This window comes from Haplochromis burtoni, unplaced genomic scaffold (genome assembly GCF_018398535.1).
Source record: "Haplochromis burtoni strain Fernald_Lab_line unplaced genomic scaffold, NCSU_Asbu1 Contig_27, whole genome shotgun sequence".
In the NCBI taxonomy this organism is placed as follows: domain Eukaryota; kingdom Metazoa; phylum Chordata; class Actinopteri; order Cichliformes; family Cichlidae; genus Haplochromis; species Haplochromis burtoni.
In genome coordinates, this window is record NW_024582388.1 from 3,167,448 (window position 1) to 3,187,745 (window position 20,298).

The following is a 20,298-nucleotide window of genomic DNA, read 5'->3' on the forward strand; positions in this document are numbered from 1 at the left end:
AACTTTGGGAGATGCTGCTATTTTTGTATGTTGATGTTTAAGAGATCCCAGAAAAACACTTGAATATACAGCAAACAGTTTGTACTGTTATCAACTATATGACTCAAAGACTCTCTCCTCTTTTACGATTTTAAGATCTCAAGTTTTTCTTTGGATTTCCAAGATAATTATTGTAATTCAGAAAAAAAAAAACAGGTGTATTTTTGTTCTTGTCAAGTGAATGCATCACACTTCCATACTCTCAACTTTATTTCTCTCCTCATATTAAATACACTATTGTGAAAGGCACTCAAGAGCCCAGCACAGAACAATACAGAGCAAGTAAAGAGCAGTTGTGTTGCAGAGCAATTACACTCCTCAATCAATTCAAAAACAGATTAAGTGGTTCGAAGCAGCAGGAAAACATTTCTGTGAGCACTTAAAAATATCACAGAAGTCAGATGGATCAGTCATTTTTGTGCTTGGGAAAAAAAAAAAAAAAAAAAAAAAACTACCTCAAGATTTTGTTCTTCAGATTCAGCCTTTGAGAGTTTTACTACAAGTGTTTATATAAATAACTGTACTTGTGTGCTATGCTTACATATTTTTGTATATTTCAGTCCACATGCAGTTTAAGATGCAGTTTCAGGATGCTCATCTGGTTAAAACTCTTTCCACAGATCTCACAACTGAAAGGCTGCTCTGTCATTTTCTCACACTGGTGTCTCTGAAATATATCGAAGCTATCAAAGCTTTGGCCACAGTTCGAGCATATGAAGCAGTTTTGCGTGGCAGACTCCTCGCCGCAGTTTCCCTCACGGTCAGTTGACGAGTTCATGTTAAATCCAAAAACACTCACTTCAGGAGTCCGGTCATTCGCTGTGTTGTAATCACTCACAGCCACCTTGTGTATGATATGCTGATTGTGTGGCTCAGGTGTGAGAGTTATATCAGAGCTGCTGGGTTGCATGCCTAAGACAGAATACTGGTCACTGAGCATCATTTCTTCATTTTCTTTGTCTAGAAAAGGCAGATCCTTGATCGGCGACGTATATCCCTGCTGCTCACTCGCGGCTCCGGCAGCAGGACTGAGGTGATACTTGACATCTTGTAGAAGTACACAGACAGTTTGTTCAGGGGCATCGCTGCTCTTCTCAAGCCCAGACGTCCACAGCTGACTTTGATCTGGTGCTGCCGTGCCATTATCAGTGCCTACCTGACCTACAGCCTGAAAATTCTCTCCATTAGGCTCCAGCTTTACCATAACAGTTTCCTCCATGGCCGTCTCACCGTATGTGGGGCCTGGTAAGGGTTCCTCAAAAGGTGGTAGTCCATTCTTAGATTCTGCCAAGTTCTGCAACAGTTGGTTATCAGGAAGTGTAAACATCATGTGCTGGGGCTCCAGCACATCTGGGTTTTCTCCTTTCCAGAAAAAACAAGAACAGACGTTAATTAGCAGATAGTGTTAGCCAACAAATTTTATACACAATAGTGCTGGTTGTTTTCACATATGGATCCCATAAAGTGGAAAATACACATTTAATGGGGATATAGAAATATGATCAGCAAACCAAAAAAACTATTCACGGCTTTCGCCGGGCTGCCACGAACCGCTCCACAGGAAGCTGTATCACAGTTGACTCCTGGTTTCAGCATTGATAAACTCATAATATTTATCATGACCAAAACTAAATGAATTATACTGTTAATTTGCTGTTTTTCCTAATGAATTTCTTCAGAAATACATTTCTTAACATGTTGTGAAACCTGTGTGTCTCATTAGGAAAAAAGTACGAGTTTTTAAGCTTTAACAAAAATGCACTATTCCAGCTACCAAAACGTGTACCTGCTTTTTCCCCAATCATCTATAATGTTATAGAGAAGTTCGATACTTTTGCCCCTTCCTTACCATTTCTGTGTGTCTTCATGTGGCCTTTGAGGCTACTCTTCTGATTGAAGCACCTCCCACAGATGTGGCAGCCGTACGGCTTCTCGCCGGTATGAATTCGCAAATGCCTTTCAAGGTGTCCGGCTCGCTCGAAGATCTTGCCGCAGTACGAGCAGATGAAGCACTTCTTTGGTTTGATTACCTGAAAAGATCTGCTTCTCCTCTGATGCACATGATTCATCAAGGTCTCTGTCATACCGTGCAAGCCTCCTTCTTGTGAGATCATAAGAGGGTCTGAGGATCCAAAGGGCGTTTGGGAGATCATGCTGTTTTTGAGTTCGCCGTACGGTTTTCCTGGGAAAGAGAAGGTGCTACAAGAAGCTTCAGCTGGTGGAGAGAGTAACTGAGCCATCCCGGGGAACGATGGCATGTTTTGCTCCGAGCTGCTAAGAAATTCTGTACTGCCCATCTCAGGGTTGTTTTGTAGTCTGGGCATCCACTGCTGGCTGTCTCTCTCAAACGCTGCGAAGGTGTCGCCGAGGGTTTCAACTCCTTCTCTTGTCTGCTCGTTTCCCCCGTGAAAGAGCGGTGGTGGTGTGATAGTCTTCTCTGCAGGCTCAGATTTAACCTGTACAGGTGTTGGCAGAATGTCCTCACTCTTAGGTAGAGCATCTTCAACGATCGCTTCTTCAGGGCGATGCGCATCAATAGGTGGATTCACCTCAGGAATCAGTTTCTGCTCAGCCACTTGGATCTCAACAGGTCCTGACTGAATACCTGTTTAAGCAGAGAGAGGAGGAAAAATAAGGTAATTCACCTTTTAAACATTGACGAGTTTATTCTGGTTTCAGGATGGATCGTCTTATATTCAATCACTACTCCTCCAATCCAGTTGTCAAAGTATCCATAGATATTTGACCCAGTTGATTCAATGTTGGGTAAAAAGGTGCTTAGACAAAAAAAAAAAAAAAAAAAAAAAAAAAAAGGGCTCTTGCATGAATATATGCGAATAGGTGAATGAGGCTTGTAACAAGAAACCACACTGAGTTCTTAAGTAGACTAGAGAAGCACTATATTAAAGTGCCAGACCATTTACAATTTACAAGTCAGTCAGTCCACCATCTCCCCAAGACCTCCACAAACCAACTACGACCCTTCTGTCAAATCATCAGTGCCACTGCTCCAAGTTCCAGTCAGTACCTTCCCCACACTCAAACAAATGAAATTGGGTGGTTGTTACATGTGCAAGATTCAAGCTTGTAATTTGAACTAAATAATTTCATGTTTCTATGGTGAACGTAATTAAATCATGTAGCATCTGCATGAAATTCAGCAACTTAATTTGTTCTTGTTAAGATGACATGATACAATCTAGTAAGAGTGGTTCGTTGCCTGGACTCACGACATTCACAAGATCACATTAGATGTCAAACTGCAGGGAAATCGCTGGAGTTTTAAGAGGCAGACAACTACACCCACACCACGTGTATGCTATCGCCATTTATTGTGGTTTAACCTGTCAGGGACAAAACAGTGCAGAAAATTCTGCATCAAGCTTTGTAATCATAGCTTTCCTAGTTTTGCTAGGAAATTGGTGATACTAAATTACCCATGAATGTAAGTGCAAATGGTTGTTTGTTTCTATGAAATCATCAACCCCTATATTGGTTCATTAAGCACGACTAGCAGTAATTGCCTTGATTAACAAAGTAGTTGTTCCAACAACAAGATTTCATTGTGTTTTCCTAAAGTTTTTAACTTGTGTAGAATGAATTAAAACAAATTTCACTCTACATACTGAAATCAATCACTTCAAGTCAATGCAAGTATGCTATGGTGATCCAACGTAATCTGATTGCATAAAACCACCAGATGCCAAATGTGTTGGTTTGACATGGTCTAAAATGGGTTACTGTACTTGGTTAAATCACGTGGAAAAAGGTGCCATGATTAAATTGTGTTCATCCAAAGATATTTTTTTGAGTGCATTGTTTCAGCATTTTCAGTGGTGGGCTTTATGCCAAATTGCTTTTAACTATAACTAATTTGTTTTAAAATATGATTTAAATCGGGTGACACCGTGGTTAGCACTGTTGCCTCACAGCAAGAAGGTCCTGAGTTCAATTCCACCATCAGGCCAGGGTCTTTCTATGTGGAGTTTGCATATTCTCCCTGTGTTTGCGTGGGTTCTCCGGCTTCCTCCCACAGTCCAAAGACATGCAGTTAGTGGGAATAGGTTAATTGGAAACACTAAGTGGAGGAAATATTTTTTTTAATGGTGCCAGCCTCATCTGAATTAAAGACTAGATTTCATTTAAAGCACACTTAAAGACCCTCCAAGAATGTGGAAAAATTAATATTAAATATAGGTTTCCTGTCCAGACTGAATATAAATGACACAGATGTTTTTGGCCAGAATTTGGCCTGTGGACACCTCAGGACCTCCAGGAGGAACTGGAGAAAACATTGCTGGGAAAATGACGCCTGAAAACACTCAGCTCACTATCGCTGCAATTTCAGAGGTGTGGATGAAAATGGTGGTCTAAGGAGCTTGGAAAGAAAAGCGTCTGGACTTCTTTAAGTTGCTTGAAGACGTTTCACCTCTCATCCGAGAAGCTTCTTCAGTTCTGGTGGTTGGACTAAGGTCTGCTATGAAGTCTATTGTAGTGTTCCAGTTATTTAATTAATGGATAAGTTCATCAAAAATAAGCAAATTTCATTATTCAAAAGTCATTTTAGTCATTATTGAGGCGCAAAAAAAAAAAAAAAAACCCAAACAAAACCAAAGATTAAACTGGTACATGTTCTCAAACTTGAGTCAGGTGTATGTCTGTGGAGTTTTGTGACCTCCAGTTTTTTGTTCAGCGCTTCTCAGAGTGTCAGTTCACACCAGAAATGAAGTGTTTAGTCTTGTGGGTGGGGGTTCGTTGATATTGAAAACTGACCAGATTCTCGCCTCCCTAATCTGCTCTGTGCAACTTGAGGCGTCTTCATCAAAAATAGACCCAGCTCCATTTTAAGCAGCACTGAGACACCTCAAGTCACTCCTACAATGCTTCTGAATCACACAGCAGCACATCTGGTGGAACTGTAATCATCATTTTGAGTGGGTGCAATTAGCTCCAGAGGCTTCAGAGCCAGAACGTGCAGCCATGTTTGGTATATTCACGGGGTTAGCAGGTTTCAACCTCACACTACATAAATGGTATAAAACTGCAGAGCGAGCCCCACTGGCAGCCACAGAGCAACTGAGTGTAGAAACTGCAATTAAAATTTATCATTTTGAATTTGTTTATTTATTGGGTGAAAGGAATATTCTGCTCACCCCTAAGTTAAATGTCAAAAAACTCCTTTTTTATTGTTAATAATAACAACAACAATTGAGACCAAAAGTGATCAGTTGGTATGGAAAATAATGCTCCTGCTTCTTTACCATCAGCAGTTAAAGCTTTAAGCTGTTTAAAACATAAGCAGTTTAAGCTTTAGAAATTCTTTCCTTTAAACACCCGCAGGGAAGGAAACTCGCGACCCCTGCTTGACAATAATCATGATGTCGTCTATGAAGACATCTGGAAACGGTTTGGATTTGACGCCACACTCGAACACAAAGTTATGGTGGCTTACCAACTATGCTAAATACTTTGAGGGAACCCCTGAAATGATTTATTGTTTCATCTGCCTGCAAACACAGAGGGTCATTTTTGTCCTCAGTGTTGCTTGCTATGCTCTGCTAAGATCAGCAGAAAATAAGCTGAAAATTGGTTAATTGCCTAAAGGTTCGAAGGGCACTGAACATCTCAATAGTGTCACGTTACATGCATGAACTGGGTTTCAACCTCGGTAACTAATATCCGGTGGATCTTGTACAGAGCCCGGTGGTCTTGCTCTGGGTAGCACAAAGCTAGAAATTGGCTCTACAAGGCAAGAAGGGGGGACTCTGCTGTTCACTGAGACCCTTTTAAGTCACCTTCCCCTCCACTCACTCACTGTCGTCACACCTAACCCACATAATTTTTCCTGTGCTTACTGACTTCAAACTGTGAACCAAGACTCAGAGACAGAAGATAAAAATAACACACCACAGCGTACAACTAGCTACTAACGTGTCATGTGAGTGACATGAACCTTCAAATTAAAAGATAAAATTACTGCTTCTATATGTTTCATATAAATTACATATAATTTTAAATGTGTCTTTAATCTTTCATTCATTCTTATAAGTAAAATCTATAATACTGTACGCTGGCAGAGAGCCAATGACCCCAGGCATCCAAGTTTGATCCTCCACAAATCCGTGAACCTCCCTAATCCTGCCCTGCTGAAGAATCGTTGAGCAATGCAGTAATTCCCCACCAACCAAACAGCCACCGGTCCTGACCTCCTTCAGTACGGTAACAGAGGAGGATACTGCCTGAGTGCACACACCATTATGCAGCAACACCCTGATTTACATGTACCTCCAAACTACTGGAGACCTCAAAACTGCCAAGTGTAACACAAAGTCTTTTGGCCCTTCTGAGAGCGACAATGATTGTGCAGTTACTGAAATATTTGAGCATGTACGACAGATGTTTTCACAACTTTTTCTCTGCTCATGTTCAGACTGTTAGAAAAGCAGAGGAGCAGCTTAACTGGGTCCGGGGCTGCTTTCACCCTGAACCTTTTTAGTCTTTGTACAAAACGAGCTGCATGCGAGGATGTAGACAAACGGTCTTTCATCTGTCAACGTGAAGTCACACTCGAGTAAGTTTTGGTCCCATACCTGAATGGCATTATCACCTAAAAATCAACAGTACTTCTGCTAGTAAGAAACCTTCTGAAGCAGATTTCCTGTTGCGTTAGAAGTGAGAACAGGCAGCTTCGAACCATTTTGTGACAGGTTCCCTTTTAGCGTTGTATGAAGTTCCTGTGTGAAAATAGCTCAAACCTTTATGATAAATATGGCGCTAAATGTAAGGGTCATATTTATTTCTTTTTTGTTTTGCCAAACCTGCCACCAGTAGGGAGAGCTGTCAATCAGTTTGTAGTTCTTCAGAACAATTAATCTGACAGAGCCGTTGCCTAGGACAGAGTTTGTGACTGTGGTTGATGCTCCTGAAAAACTATAATAAGAAGCTTTTGGGTTTGTCTTTGTGTCTCAAATCATCTAAACGAGCTTTCTGCACTAACCATTTTGGTCGCTTCTGAAAAGCTAATTGGTCGACATATTGTTCTTATACAAAATCTGTTTGTTTCTTTGTCTCCAACTATGCTTAAACAATCGTGAGTTGAGCAACCAAACGTGGAGGACAGGTACATCTAAAGATGGAAGCAACATGGAAGATAAAAGTGAGGAGAAAACATGAATGACATTTGGTGACTTCAAGTGACTATGAGTGGGGCAGGACTCCAACATGAGAGTACGGGACCAATGAGAGTACAGGACCAATGAGAGTACAGGAAACTGTTGTGTTGACTGGCATACAATCTTAGAGAGTTACCAAGGCAACCAGAACCTGGAATGTTAGCAGGTGAGCAGCTGTCAGCTTCACAGCAAAGTGCAACAAGCAAAGTGCTTTCAGCATGAACAAAGTTTATCTCTCTATCAAGTATATCATGCCATCATGTTGCCTAGCAACCACCAAACAATAGTTAGGTAGGTATAAATGATCAATTATTATCATCTATGCACCTATAACACCTTTTAAAAGTTTTAAGTTCACAATAACATCTCATTTAGATCCACAAAGACTTATTCGGGCATGTCCTGTTGCTTAGGAACCACCTAGCAATAGGCTAAAATGATCAATTTTTAGTATTTATTTATCTACGACACCTATCATGATTGGACTGTGTTCCTGCATTCAAGAAATATCTCTAAAATTAGAAACACCCTGTCTCAAAGTGATGCTGAAAAACTTCTATGCTCAACTATAGTAATTCATTTACAGGCTTTCCTAAAACATTACCTCATTACTCTCAGGAAAAAGTTATTTGTTATCCTACTTACAATACTTTCATGTTACTCTGTAAAATAGCTGAAAAACTCTGTCTCATAATCACCATTTAACATTATACATACTCTTCTCACATGCAAGGTCTTGAAGAATCAGGCCCAATATAATCTTAAAGACCTTATAATACGATATCTCCCCAACAGAGCACGTTTCTGGTTCTTAGGGATTAAAAAGTAGAATAGGAGGCAGATCCTTCAGCTTTCAGGCCCCTCTTCTTCTCTTCTTAAATATTTCCTCTTTGATGAAGCATATAGTTGGGGCTGCTGAACCCTCCCTTTTTTTTTAATACTGCAATAGCTTGCTCATAGGAGCATAGGCATATATCAGCAAAAAAAGAAAGGAGTCATGTGTCTATACTTGCACCCTCAGAATAGTTTGCTTGTTCAGTTGTTGAGTGCTTGAAAGCATTGAAGATGAACACTGCCTTCATTTCCACAAGCTTTAACTGACCAAGTGTTTCACTGATGAGAGCTGGTTACAATCCAACTTAAAGCTACAAACCAAAAACCTCATAGTAGGAAGCATTTTACTTACATCTTCTGTGAATCTTTGTGTGCTCCTTGAGGCTGCATTTCTGATTGAACCGCCTCCCACATATCTCGCAGCGGTATGGCTTCTCACCAGTGTGAATCCTTTTATGCCGCTCGAGATGCCCCGCGCGCTCGAAACATTTGCCGCAGTACGGACAGATAAAGCCTTTCTTAAACATCAGCCTCTTTACCGTCCTCCTCCGTGCCGTGTTGTACGCATTGCGGTACAGACTATAACCCAGTAACCCACGACCAAAGTGGTTCTGCTGAAATCCACCAGAGCTGCTGCAGGACACGACCAGCCCACTGTCCAAAGACGATTCGGGAAGACACGACAGGGAGTTCTGTCCTAAACGTAAATAATGAGAGCTGTTATGTCCAGTCTCATTTTGTGTCGTCGATCTCCACTGTCCACTTTCATACAGAGGCAGCTCTTCTCCTGGTTTGTCGGACTGTCTGCTGGCCTGTTGATTTTCCTCCTCCACAGGTTCACATTTGACCTTCACTTCAGGTACAGACAGAGTGGCGGGTCCATCATCAGCATGCACATTTTCAAGAGAGTTCTTCACATCACCAGCACCACCCTGGCTTTCTGCAGAAAGATAAACATGCATGTTATAACTGAATTAAACCATCACTAACTTAATTCCAAAACAATTAGAAGCCGGAGGAAGTAATTTCCCCAGGATGATGGTGAGATATGTAAAATGACAGAAACAAACCAATAACATACATTAAAGAGTTGTAACTTTAATTCTTCCCCAAGATGAGAGTCAAGATAGACATTAGTTGAATGCCATTTGTTCATCTGATTTTGTGTTTACACAACTTTTGATCTGCATTTCATGAAGTTTAATGGAGAGGTGAAGCAGTGGCAAAGGAAGAACTTGTTAAACTTTGGTCTGTTATTACGTTCTAAAAGTTTGAAAAACAGGACATTGGTCGTGGCAGAGTATGGACTCTGCACGCACCACTTTAGTTTCACATTATTCAAGTTTTGAAATCAGGTCCTTGGTAAAACTTGCAAAACTGTTACATGGCAATATCTCCAAACACTATGCACCATGCGTGAGTTTAAAACTTTTCACAAGGTGCACAGATTTATTTTGGACCTCATAAATAGCAGAGCTAAAAGTGTTATGTGAGCTGCCTCAACAAACCAGAAGTTATTCTTGTGAATGACGTGTAACTGATGAGATCTTGGAGTAAATGTAAATATGCCCTTTCGGATTTTGTTCAAGAATCTAATCAATCCTCTAATGATCGTGTTTCACTACCTAAATTTGGCAGGTACTTACATAGTGCTTTCATACTCTAAACGAGCATTAAACATGCTTTTTACTACAAACCTCATTTAATTCTATTTATGTACCAAATCACAACAACAGTCGCCTCAAGGCGCTTGATATTGTAAGGTAAAGAATCTACAGCAATTGACAGAAAATCCAAACAATGAAATGATCCCCTGTAAGGAAGAATTTCTGGTAGAAACAGGCTCGGTGGGGCGGGGCAGTCTCCCATAACCACACATAGTGAGTGAAAATAGGTGAGTGAAGAACAAATACTTCTGTTGGCTTCATCGGGTGAGGGCCTCCAGCTCGCACTGGAACAGTTCGCAGCCGAGTGTGAAGCAGCGGGAATGAGGATCAGCACCTCCAAATCTGAGGCCATGGTTCTCAGCCGGAAAAGGGTGGAGTGCCCACTCCGGGTCGGGGATGAGTTCCTGCCCCAAGTGGAGGAGTTCAAGTATCTCGGGGTCTTGTTCGCGAGTGATGGGAGAAGGGAGCCGGAGATCGACAGACAGATTGGGGCTGCAGCTGCAGTAATGCAGACGCTGCACCGGTCCGTCGTGGTGAAGAGGGAGCTGAGTGTAAAAGCGAAGCTCTCAATTTACCGGTCGATCTACATCCCTACCCTCACCTATGGCCACGAGCTGTGGGTAGTGACCGAAAGAACGAGATCGCGGATACAAGCGGCAGAAATGAGCTTCCTCCGAAGGGTGGCTGGCCTCTCCCTTAGAGATAGGGTGAGAAGTTCGGCCATCCGGGAGGGGCTCAGAGTAGTGCAGCTGCTGCTCCACATCGAAAGGAGCCAGCTAAGGTGGTTCGGGCATCTGACAAGGATGCCCCCTGGGCGCCTCCTGGGTGAGGTGTTCCAGGCATGTCCCACCGGGAGGAGGCCCCGGGGCAGACCCAGGACACGCAGGAGAGATTATATCTCTCGGCTGGCCTGGGAACGCCTTGGTGTTCCCCCGGATAAGCTGGAGGAGGTGGCTGGGGAGAGGGAGGTCTGGGCCTCTTTGCTTAGGCTGCTGCCCCCGCGACCTGGCCTCGGATAAAGCGGATGAGGATGGATGGATGGATGAAGAACAAATACTCAACTTTGGCCTATTGTAGTATAACTAAGGGAGGATTTGGGGTTAACTGATCCAGCCCTAACTCTACGGTTTACCATAAAGGAAAAGTTGAAATGTAATCTTAAAAATAAGAGCTAGTTCCTCAGAGGATGCTTCCAATTTTACTTTTAAACATCCTAGGAATCACAAGTAAGCCAGGAATCCGAGAGACAATTGCTCTATTGGGGTCTTTAAGATAGACAGGGCCTGATTATTCAGACAACCCCTGCTGGTCCTGGCAGATGGCCGACCTTCCCTGAGGACATTCTGCTGGAGGTTTTTTCCTCTTTAAAAGGGAGTTTTTCCTTTCCACTGTCGCCAAGTGCTCGCTCAAAGCAGGTTGTTTGATTAGTGTCTTTATCTTACAATATAAAGCACCTTTGACTGTTGTTGTGTTTTGCACTATATAAATCAAATTGAACTGAACCGATGTTGTACGTGAGGAGAATTATTGTAAAATTAGATTCTGGATTTAACAGGAAGCCAACAAAGAGAGGCCAGTGTGAGAGGAACACACTCTCTTTTTCTAGTCCCTGTCAGTACTCTCACTGCAGCCTTTTGGATTAACTGAGTTTTTAGGACAGCCTGATAATAATGAATTACAATAGCCCAGCCTAGAAGTAATAAATGCATGAACTAGTTTTTCAGCATCACTCTGAGACTGGATGTTTCTAATTTTAGAGATACTGCGCAAATGCAAGACAGCAGCCCTACATATTTGTTTAATATTGCCCATTGACTCAGAGCTTTCAAACCATCCCTCACTCTGATGGATTCATTGGAGGAGCCAAGGATTCAACCACCCGCCCTGCAATTAGCGGACAACCTGCTTTATCTCCTATGCCACAAATCCATGAGCTGTACAGCTCACTAAATATGTGAATATTAGTAATATGTAAAAGCACCACTATCTCGACTTCTTGTACATTTTGGAAAGCTACAGCGCTTAATACATTTTTAGACGACCATCCAATATAAGATTTATGCCACAGCTGCCCTAAATTAACAGTAATTACCAAAACCAATCTGTAATGGTTAACCCACCATATCCACAAGCTCTTTTATTGAAGTGATACTTTTAATATAACTATTGTTGACATCCAATAACTTTTAAATTTGATTTTACAAAAAAACAAAAAAAAACAACAAACAGACAATACTATTACATTTTTAAAGTAAGATGACAAATTACTGTTATTTACTTGCATTCACAAACAAAAAATAATATTAATTGTACTGGTTAACTGTTTGATTAATTTCCGACTTCTCAAAGGAGTCCAGTGTGCCAGCTCCAGTGTGAGTAATCAAATGTGAACTCAGTCATTTTTTGTTTTAAACTTGTTTTTGACAGATTTCTAAAATATGTTCTTTCTTGTTTTTAATGGCAGTTAAGCAATAAATACAGTAAGCACAACTGGTGCACTGAACTCATGCCCGTGTAAGTAATACTGTTTATTCTGACCTATGTGAGCAGGCGGGAGAGACTCATGAAACAAACCAAATATTTGTACCAAATGTTCTTCAAAATGAAACGAATCACTCAAAGATCTACAACAAAGTGAGAAAATAGATTTGTGTGTTTCATATCTGTCCCCAGAAAAGGTCCACATGGCATCTGGACAAAAATCTATTTCTAAGTAACTTCTGCTAATATCTTATCGCAAAGAAGAGAAACAATTTTGTAATGCTTACATTCTTTTCTTTATACTATATAACTGCAAACACGCCAGCTCATTAAAAAGACCTATTTTGGTCCTCATGTCCTGCAGCCAAAAGATAAATGATCCAAAATGACCACTGGAACGATTTCCCATATTATTGCAGAGCAAATAAAAGCCAAAGCCTTGTGCTGGGGGATTTTTCACAACGTGGCAACACAAACATTTGTTCTTAAATTATTATTTTTTTCTCTAGAATTTAATAAAGTATTTCTCTACCTTTACACAACCCTTTTATAAAAGTTTGAAAACTGAGATTTGTGCATTTTCGTCCCTGACAAACCTTGCATCAGTGTACCAGTAAGTTGGCACCCCTCAGCAAAGAGGTGCCAGGTTAGCACGGCAGCTACAGGGTGTTGAGGTGTGGTTTAGCTCGGGTCCAGCTCACCATCTCTCCCGTGGTGGTCGGGTCTCAGGGTCACCGCCTGCTGGGTTACTCTCAGCTCGCCGTGCAGGAGCTCGATGTTGCTCTTCAGCTTCTTGATCTCGTTTTCACGCTGGCACATTTCCAGCCGCAGCACCACCATGCCATCCTCCACAACTTTGGCGATTTCTGCCACGGCTGCTTTGGACAAGGCATCAATCACGGAGGCGATCTGGGAGCGCAGAGCAACGCTGCTCAACATTATCGTGAACCGACCAAGGAGTGAAGGAGGGCTGAACTTTAAAGCCAGAGAAGCGGCTCGGTGGGTCCCACGTCAGGGAGGTGAGTTAACGGCTGCGTCTAAGCGAAGCGGGCCGATGCGGGAGCCGCTGGCTCTTCCCAGCCTGCAGGCATTTGGTTAGCCTGATGTTGGTTTTTAATGAGTACAAAGAGATAAACACTTTCTCGTTTTACGGAAGTGATGACACACATACCGTAAAAACGCTGAGAAGAGCGCAACGCACTTCTGGGGCTGCTGGACCTTTAAAAAAAGGTCTTCAAAAGACTAAAGTAGGAAGTTTACGAGAATCTAGAGAAAACATGCTATTTCCAGGTTTTATCTTAAAGGGACCATATCGCTTTACTCTTCAAGCATTTACTCATGAGAAGTTTCCAATCACATCAATACAACACACACAGCAGCTGTGAGAGGAGGTTGCAGGGACCGTCTATAAAGTGCAACACGACAAAAGAAATCATACACTTTCATAACGTTTGAATCTGGATTAATTACAGTATGTTCATCTAAAAGTGTTGTAACCAGAGTCAGGGATTATTTTAAATTCCCTCCAGTTCTGTGCACCAACACAATGGAGAGCTGCTAAGTTTTAGGAACACCTGAGAGTAAAATTTATATGTGCAGGACGTGTACATATTCAGTTGAAGATTTTTAAATTTTTGTTTCGAGTGACCAGAATGGAGACGATTAGAAATGAATATATCAGAGAGACAGCTCAGGTTGGAGACAGAAAGGCAAAGTGACGTCTTCATTCTCTGCTGACCGCAGGTTTCCCCAACCTTATAAATAGTATATTTGCATGACTGAATCTAGCACCACTGACTAACAATGGGCCGTGAGATCGACGAAAATATCAGTAGATGAGCAGTTTCTGAACTACTCAGATTAGCCTATCTAACACCAACAACCATGCTGCGTTCAAAGTCGCGTAAATCACATTTCTTCCCCATGCTAATGCTTGATTTGAACCGATCCTGCTGACCATGTCTAAAGGCCTAAATGGATTGAACTACTGTCATCTGATTAGATATTTGAGCAGTTATACAAATGTATCAAACCATTTGAAACCCAGAGTTGAAGCTTTAAATGAAAAATGCACTTTCAATTCAAAAAAATGCAATTAACTCATTGTTGTGTTGTCTGCACTTTATTAAACTGTTGGGAAAAAACCCCACAAAAGACAATGAATACACACACACACAATCATAATCTCTCGCGCACTTAAAAGTTTTTACTTTTTGATTAAATGTGTGTAATTAAGATCTGACAAGTAATCTTCAGTCACATACAGTTTGTCCTGCTAATAACTACATCACAAAGGCAAATATTAGAAAAGGACCAACCATTTAATTTCTTCAGACATGTTTCAACAACAGATACCAGTATATTTTCAAGGCACTGTAATACTTCTGAGTACAGAAGTATGACAAAGTTACAAACACACCAATCACAGTTTTCTTTGAGTATTTGTACAGTCATTGAAGAATTAAAAATTAAGAAGAAATAAGGTGGCTAAAACTTCCAAATGAAACATTTTCTTGAACAAGAATCTAAAACTGCATAAAAATGTCCCAAACACAGAAATGTATATTAAACAGTAACACACAAATGGCTTATGGAAAAAAAAAATGTTTCCACATCTGTGAATTTGAAAGGGACCTGCAGGGTATCATCAGGCATCCATGTGCACTGCAACTACAGTGCAATGTCCTCCCTGCACGTGGACTTAAAAGTAGTATAAAACAACGACACACCCCGGTGACCACAGCTGTCCATGTGCGCATCCACGTGGGAGCATAATCAGCATCACGGTTAACATCAATAAACAGACCATTTCTTACTAATCTTTTCAGTTCAATGTGCCATCTAAAGAGTGCTGGTTCATATAAGTTGTTGGAGTTAACCACAGAAGCCGTTCTCAGAGAAATGAGTGCAGGCACCCTCCAGGAAGCCCCTGACACGACAGGAACATCTACACTACACAGTCTGCTGGTGGTATGTTTGGGGAAACTGAAAACAAAGACCAAATATATTCCTCTGAGCCCTTCACACGTCACCACGCTCTTGCAGTTTCAATGCCTGAGAGAATTTTTTGCTACTCAGACTGCATTTAAAGGCCATCTAATATTTATATGAGAACACAGAAAAAGAAAATCTTCCCCACCTCTCTAGTAGTTCCTACTCGCAGCATGAGAATCAATCAATAGTTGACATTTATGGAAGTTAAACTGTGCACCAGAATGCCTTTATTTATCAGTTAGTGGTTATTTTTTAGTTTCTGTTTTATTTAATTTATTCTGTCTGTGTAGGTTGTGGTGGTTGTGGTCAAATAAGGTCAAACTTTCATAAAATGTCTTTAATCTTTAAAACTGATTAAAAGTCTGCTGCCTTTGTTTTTTGCAACATTTAGGAATTGTTACTGCTGTGGGGGATTCTAAATATCTAATTATACCTCTGACCTCACTTTTACATTTCACATCTACATCACATATGGTCGTGAAAAAGAGAATGAGCTGCCTAGTCAGAAAAATTAGATAATAAACTCAAATTATTCATGTCCAGTTATTTACAAATCAATCTGTTACCCATCAATACATATTACCCACTACTATGTTTGTTTTTTTCAAAAACACAATAATATTCCCTTAAAAGTAAATAATCTCCAGAGCAGTGCTTCTTTTTTTAGGTTAATTGTGATCATGCCATTAGGAAAAAAAGACATAGAAACTTTTTTCAAAAATAATAGTTACAATGTTTTTTATGTTTAGATTTCCCAGGAGATGAAATTTGTCACATTAATGGGACAAAATGTCAAATTATATTAGTTTTATGTGTAATATCTCACAAAGAGGTGTGCGTCCAATGGAAAAGCAAGACAAAGCAAACGATAAATGTAATGACTCTCATGCATCTGCCCCCCTGTAATGCAAATCAGAGGGCTTTTTATGTTTCTGTTCATTCACTCCAATAAAACTGTCAAAGCACACTTGTAAAATAAAAGGTTCATGCAAATGTTCAAACTACCGCAGTCCATCTCTGAGAGCTGCAGTATCTGATCGCTATCTTCCTTGCAGGTGGATCTCTTCATGTATTTTGAGGTTACCAAGCGCCGTGAAGCTTTTACCGCACTGCCTGCAGCTGTACGGCTCCAGCCCGCTGTGGAACCGCTCGTGTCTGAGGCAGTTGTCCTGCCTCGAAAACATCTTACCGCAGATTTTGCAACTAAACGGCCTCTCCCCGGTGTGCACGCTTTGGTGCGTCCTCAGCCGGGTCTTCTGGGTGAAAGATTTCCCACACTCGAGGCACCTGAAGCGTTTGGAGGGTTGGTGGGTGGCTACGTGTTTCTCCAATTGAAACAGGCACGAGAAACTCTTGTTGCACAAAGAGCAGACGTAGACTTTCTGATTAGGTCTGCACACCTTCATCACCCTTTTGGCTTTAAAGACATCTCTACTCTGGTTAGGAGCGTCAGCATTTGAACTTGCTGAGATTGCTGCGGCTGTTTCCACGTGAGGCAGAGGGAGTAACGGCTCAGCTCGCAAGCAGTCACCCTGACTGCCTGCAGGGGGTGAAATACATCTGAACTCTTTATTATGAACAGACTCTAAAGCGATGCCTCCCATACACGCGGGGTGCGTCTCTACCTCCGCTCTCACTGGCGCGCCTGCAGTTTCCTCTGTGGTAGACAGTAAAGAATTATAGGAACTTTCTGTGTTGCTCTGAGGAGAATACTGATCAGCGTCAGAGGGGAGGATCTGCATGTGCTGCTGCAACGCCACAGGGTTACTCTCAAACATGCTACAAGCAGGCCACATCAAGTCATCCTGCTCTGCCTTGAAGCAAACACCTGTTCTCGCCGTGTTGTCTTCTGTTTCGATGTTAGCAGGTTCATCCTCTGGCTCGTGCTTCACCACTGGCCAGATGTTTTGGCTCTCTTCTGTCACATTTTGGGCAGTTTTTGGTTGAAGAGACACTGCAACCATGTCCTGAGCTTCCTTTTTGTCTGCATTCAAAAGAATGACAACCGTGTTAACACTCGATTTCAATTCTCAACCAACAAATGCAAGTCAACAGAGCATCTAACCAGTTTCACCAGTAGAAGTGTTTTAGTGCTGCTGTTTACTGGAAACGGTTAGACATGTCAGTCACAAAAGGATGCTTCCTGATAAACTCAGGTTTTACAAAGTTTAGAAAGTCCCTGATATACTGCAATAAACTGTTTTTATCTTCATAAGTTCTTGAGTTTTATCTGACTGATATATTGCTAAAAAAGATAGTCAGTTTAATCTGAAAATGAAATGAATGTCAAAGAAAATGAATTTCTTTGATTCATCGAATTGGACCAAGACATAATAAAAAAATATCCCAGCAGTTAGAAAGACAGTGTACAGAAATTTATATTTAACTATCTTTAGAAATGAACTACAAAGACTAAAATAAATTGTTGGTAAAGGATTCAGTCACCTATAACCTATACCTGTACATACAAATTTCGGTTGTTTATGTTTATAGGACCACCCTGTGTCTTCCTTTTATATTTTATTTTCCCTTGCTGTAAGAGCTCTGTAACATCGAAATTTCCCATTGGTGGGATAATAAAGATTTATTCTATTCTATTCTATTCTATTCTATTCTAATGCACTCTTGAGCCTTAACCTCACATCAGATGACCTCAGTGGGTCAGATGATAGGGTTAGGCAAGGTCTCAACGTGGTTTCACCTAAAACATCTGGAGGTAATGACCTTGGCTCATGTCATGAGGAAGTGAAGAAGCCCCTTGGATGAGGGGTGAAAGGTCTAAATGAAACAAAAAGAAATGGAATGTGGGGCCTCCCTGCTGCTGCATTGGTGGTTCTTTGTGTCCGGGGATGGGCGTCCAGGTACGCACCGGCTCACTCCTGGTGGCTGCTTGTCGGGGCCTGGAGCCTGGGGCTCGCTCGGCCTCTGGGCTTGGGGCTCGGTCACTCTGGCACAGCTGGCTGCCGGCGGAGCTCACGGGCACGTCACTGCAACTCCCCCTGGCTTCTGCTCCGCGGCTGCTGAGTGACCCCTCATCTGGGGCTCTCCTCAGCTCTTTCCGGGAGAGTGGCACGGCTGCCCCTCTGTTGGTCTTCCTTAGTCTCTTGTGCTCTGAGGGTCTCTGGAGCCTGAATCTCCTCCATACCTGCTTCATGCCCTGGAGGACGAGGCTATGGCCCCTCACACCCTCTAGCAGGGACCTTTAAAAGGGACCTTTTAAATACAAGCGCGCTCACGCTCACAGGTGTACACACGGGTGCTCACACACACAAACTACACCCTTTTTGGCTCCTACCTCAAAGCACACTGTGTGCTGTCGATCCTACGTGCTGCACAATAATGTTTAATATTTAGTATTTACTGTTATATTCACATAGATCATCGTGATGTTGTTTATTCTATTGCTCTCTTTTTTTGCTTGTTTTCTCTATTTTTCTTTCTCAACAGGTGATCCAGGTCATTGATATATGTATTTTTTGTCTGTTTGTTTTGTTGGTTTTTGTTTTTTGCCCTTTATCACAGTTTCTCTTCCCCACTGTTTTTCTTTCCCTACCTCTCTTTCTCCCCTTTCATTTCCCCAGTGACGTCTGTCCCATGTGTAGCAAGTGAAAATAAAATAAAATAAACACTAAAAACAAAGTGAATCAAATAGACCAATACGGCAGGGCCGGGATGGTCCATTTGGTAAAGTAAATCCTTTGGACAACTTTCTTGGCCTTTTAGACAATAATTCTGATCTCAAAAGAACCAAACAGGACAGGCGCAAAAAAAAAGTCCAGTAGCTTTCTCCTTAGACTTACTGCTTGACATAAGCAGGGCATCCTCCATCTGTGCTTTTAAGTCTGGACTTTAACTTCCCTTTACTCTTTCCATTTGAAATGGATTTTCAAATGAGGAGTGGAATCACCATTTTAAATGTCAGAAGTAAATCGTGGATTTTTGAAACCATTTACTTATTTCTATTTTTTCATATTGAGTTTAAAAAAAAGATTTTGAAAATTATTTTTTTTAATTTGGAATTCGAAAATAGTTTTTGAAATGAGGTTTTTATTGAGAGTTTAATTCTTTTTTTGTGAAATTCATTTTTAGTTTGAAGTATTTATTGATGGATTACTAATTAATTTTGAAAACTAGATTTTAAAATAGTGTTTTTATTTAAAATAAACTACTGAAGTAATGTATTATTTAATAATGTTTGAACAAATACAAGTATTTCAAAAATGAATTTACAAATGCAGAATTCATTATTTAAGCACAGAATTCTTTGTTTTGATGCGTGTGGCTCTTGTGGTCCTCCATTAATCAAAGCAACGTTTCAGTGTGCTTTATGAATACATTTCACTTACTAATGATTCATACTTCAGCCGAACCTAAACTTGAACCATCACAACATGACAGGGATGATCATTTATGTTCTAATGTGCAGTAAACCTTTTTATAAGCAAAGGAAGTTAAAATTTGAGATTTTTTTGAGTAAGGTTCGTTTGGTCGGTTCCAGATGTTGCCGTTTCTTACCCGTTCGGAGCACCAGTTCCTCGGCTGTAGTCTGCGTATGTTTGGCTTCTGTAGCTGTGCTAGCGGCAGCTTCTTGAGCTTTCTTGAGCTCAGCCTCTATCAGCTTCAAACTTGCTCGGAGCTCCTGATTCTCATCTTCCCTCCGACTCAGCTCCAGGCGCAGGACCAGACTCCCGTCTTCCACCAGCTTCGTGATTTCTGCCACCGCCGCCTTCGCCAAGACGTCCATGATGGCTGCGACCTGCGCAGGAAACGACGAGGGAAAAGACATCCTATGACCCGAAGATTAAACCTCAGCTATAGATATAAGCTGAACTACCAGCTGATGCATGTGGTGAGATCCAACTCCCCTGCTGTTATTTTGGTTCCCTTCCGGGAAAATGAAAAGGCGGATATGATGTAAAACCGACGGCTGTAAAACTTCTAATAAACATAATAATGATTATAAATCTCTCATATTATATATATTAGGACCACCCTGTGTCTTCCTTTTATATTTTATTTTCCCTTGCTGTAAGAGCTCTGTAACATCGAAATTTCCCATTGGTGGGATAATAAAGATTTATTCTATTCTATTCTATTCTATTCTAATGCAC

The 20,298-nt window shown here is 41.2% G+C and overlaps 1 protein-coding gene across 1 annotated transcript; it reads right to left on the reverse strand.

The window, feature by feature from the left end:
* Positions 1-467: 467 nt before the first annotated feature.
* LOC102289855 (zinc finger protein 107) lies at positions 468-20,086 on the reverse strand. The gene is made up of 7 exons (XM_042219030.1): positions 19,703-20,086; positions 16,229-17,171; positions 16,132-16,141; positions 12,895-13,204; positions 8,398-8,985; positions 1,889-2,644; positions 468-1,401 (listed from the first exon to the last, which is right to left on the reverse strand). Exons 1-7 carry the CDS (start codon positions 19,971-19,973, stop codon positions 596-598), a joined length of 3,684 nt encoding a protein of 1,227 aa, XP_042074964.1. The 5' UTR covers positions 19,974-20,086; the 3' UTR covers positions 468-595.
* Positions 20,087-20,298: the final 212 nt, after the last annotated feature.

Bases quoted from the DNA above. Each gene is read 5' to 3' on its own strand.
- LOC102289855 (XM_042219030.1), bottom strand. From the start codon at position 19,973: ATGTCTTTTCCCTCGTCGTTTCCTGCGCAGGTCGCAGCCATCATGGAC. The intron at 17,172-19,702 runs GTAAGAAACGGC...TTTTGAATGCAG, and splicing joins GGAACTGGTGCTCCGAACGG to ACAAAAAGGAAGCTCAGGAC. The intron at 2,645-8,397 runs GTAAGTAAAATG...CTGCTTAAACAG, and splicing joins CACAAAGATTCACAGAAGAT to GTATTCAGTCAGGACCTGTT.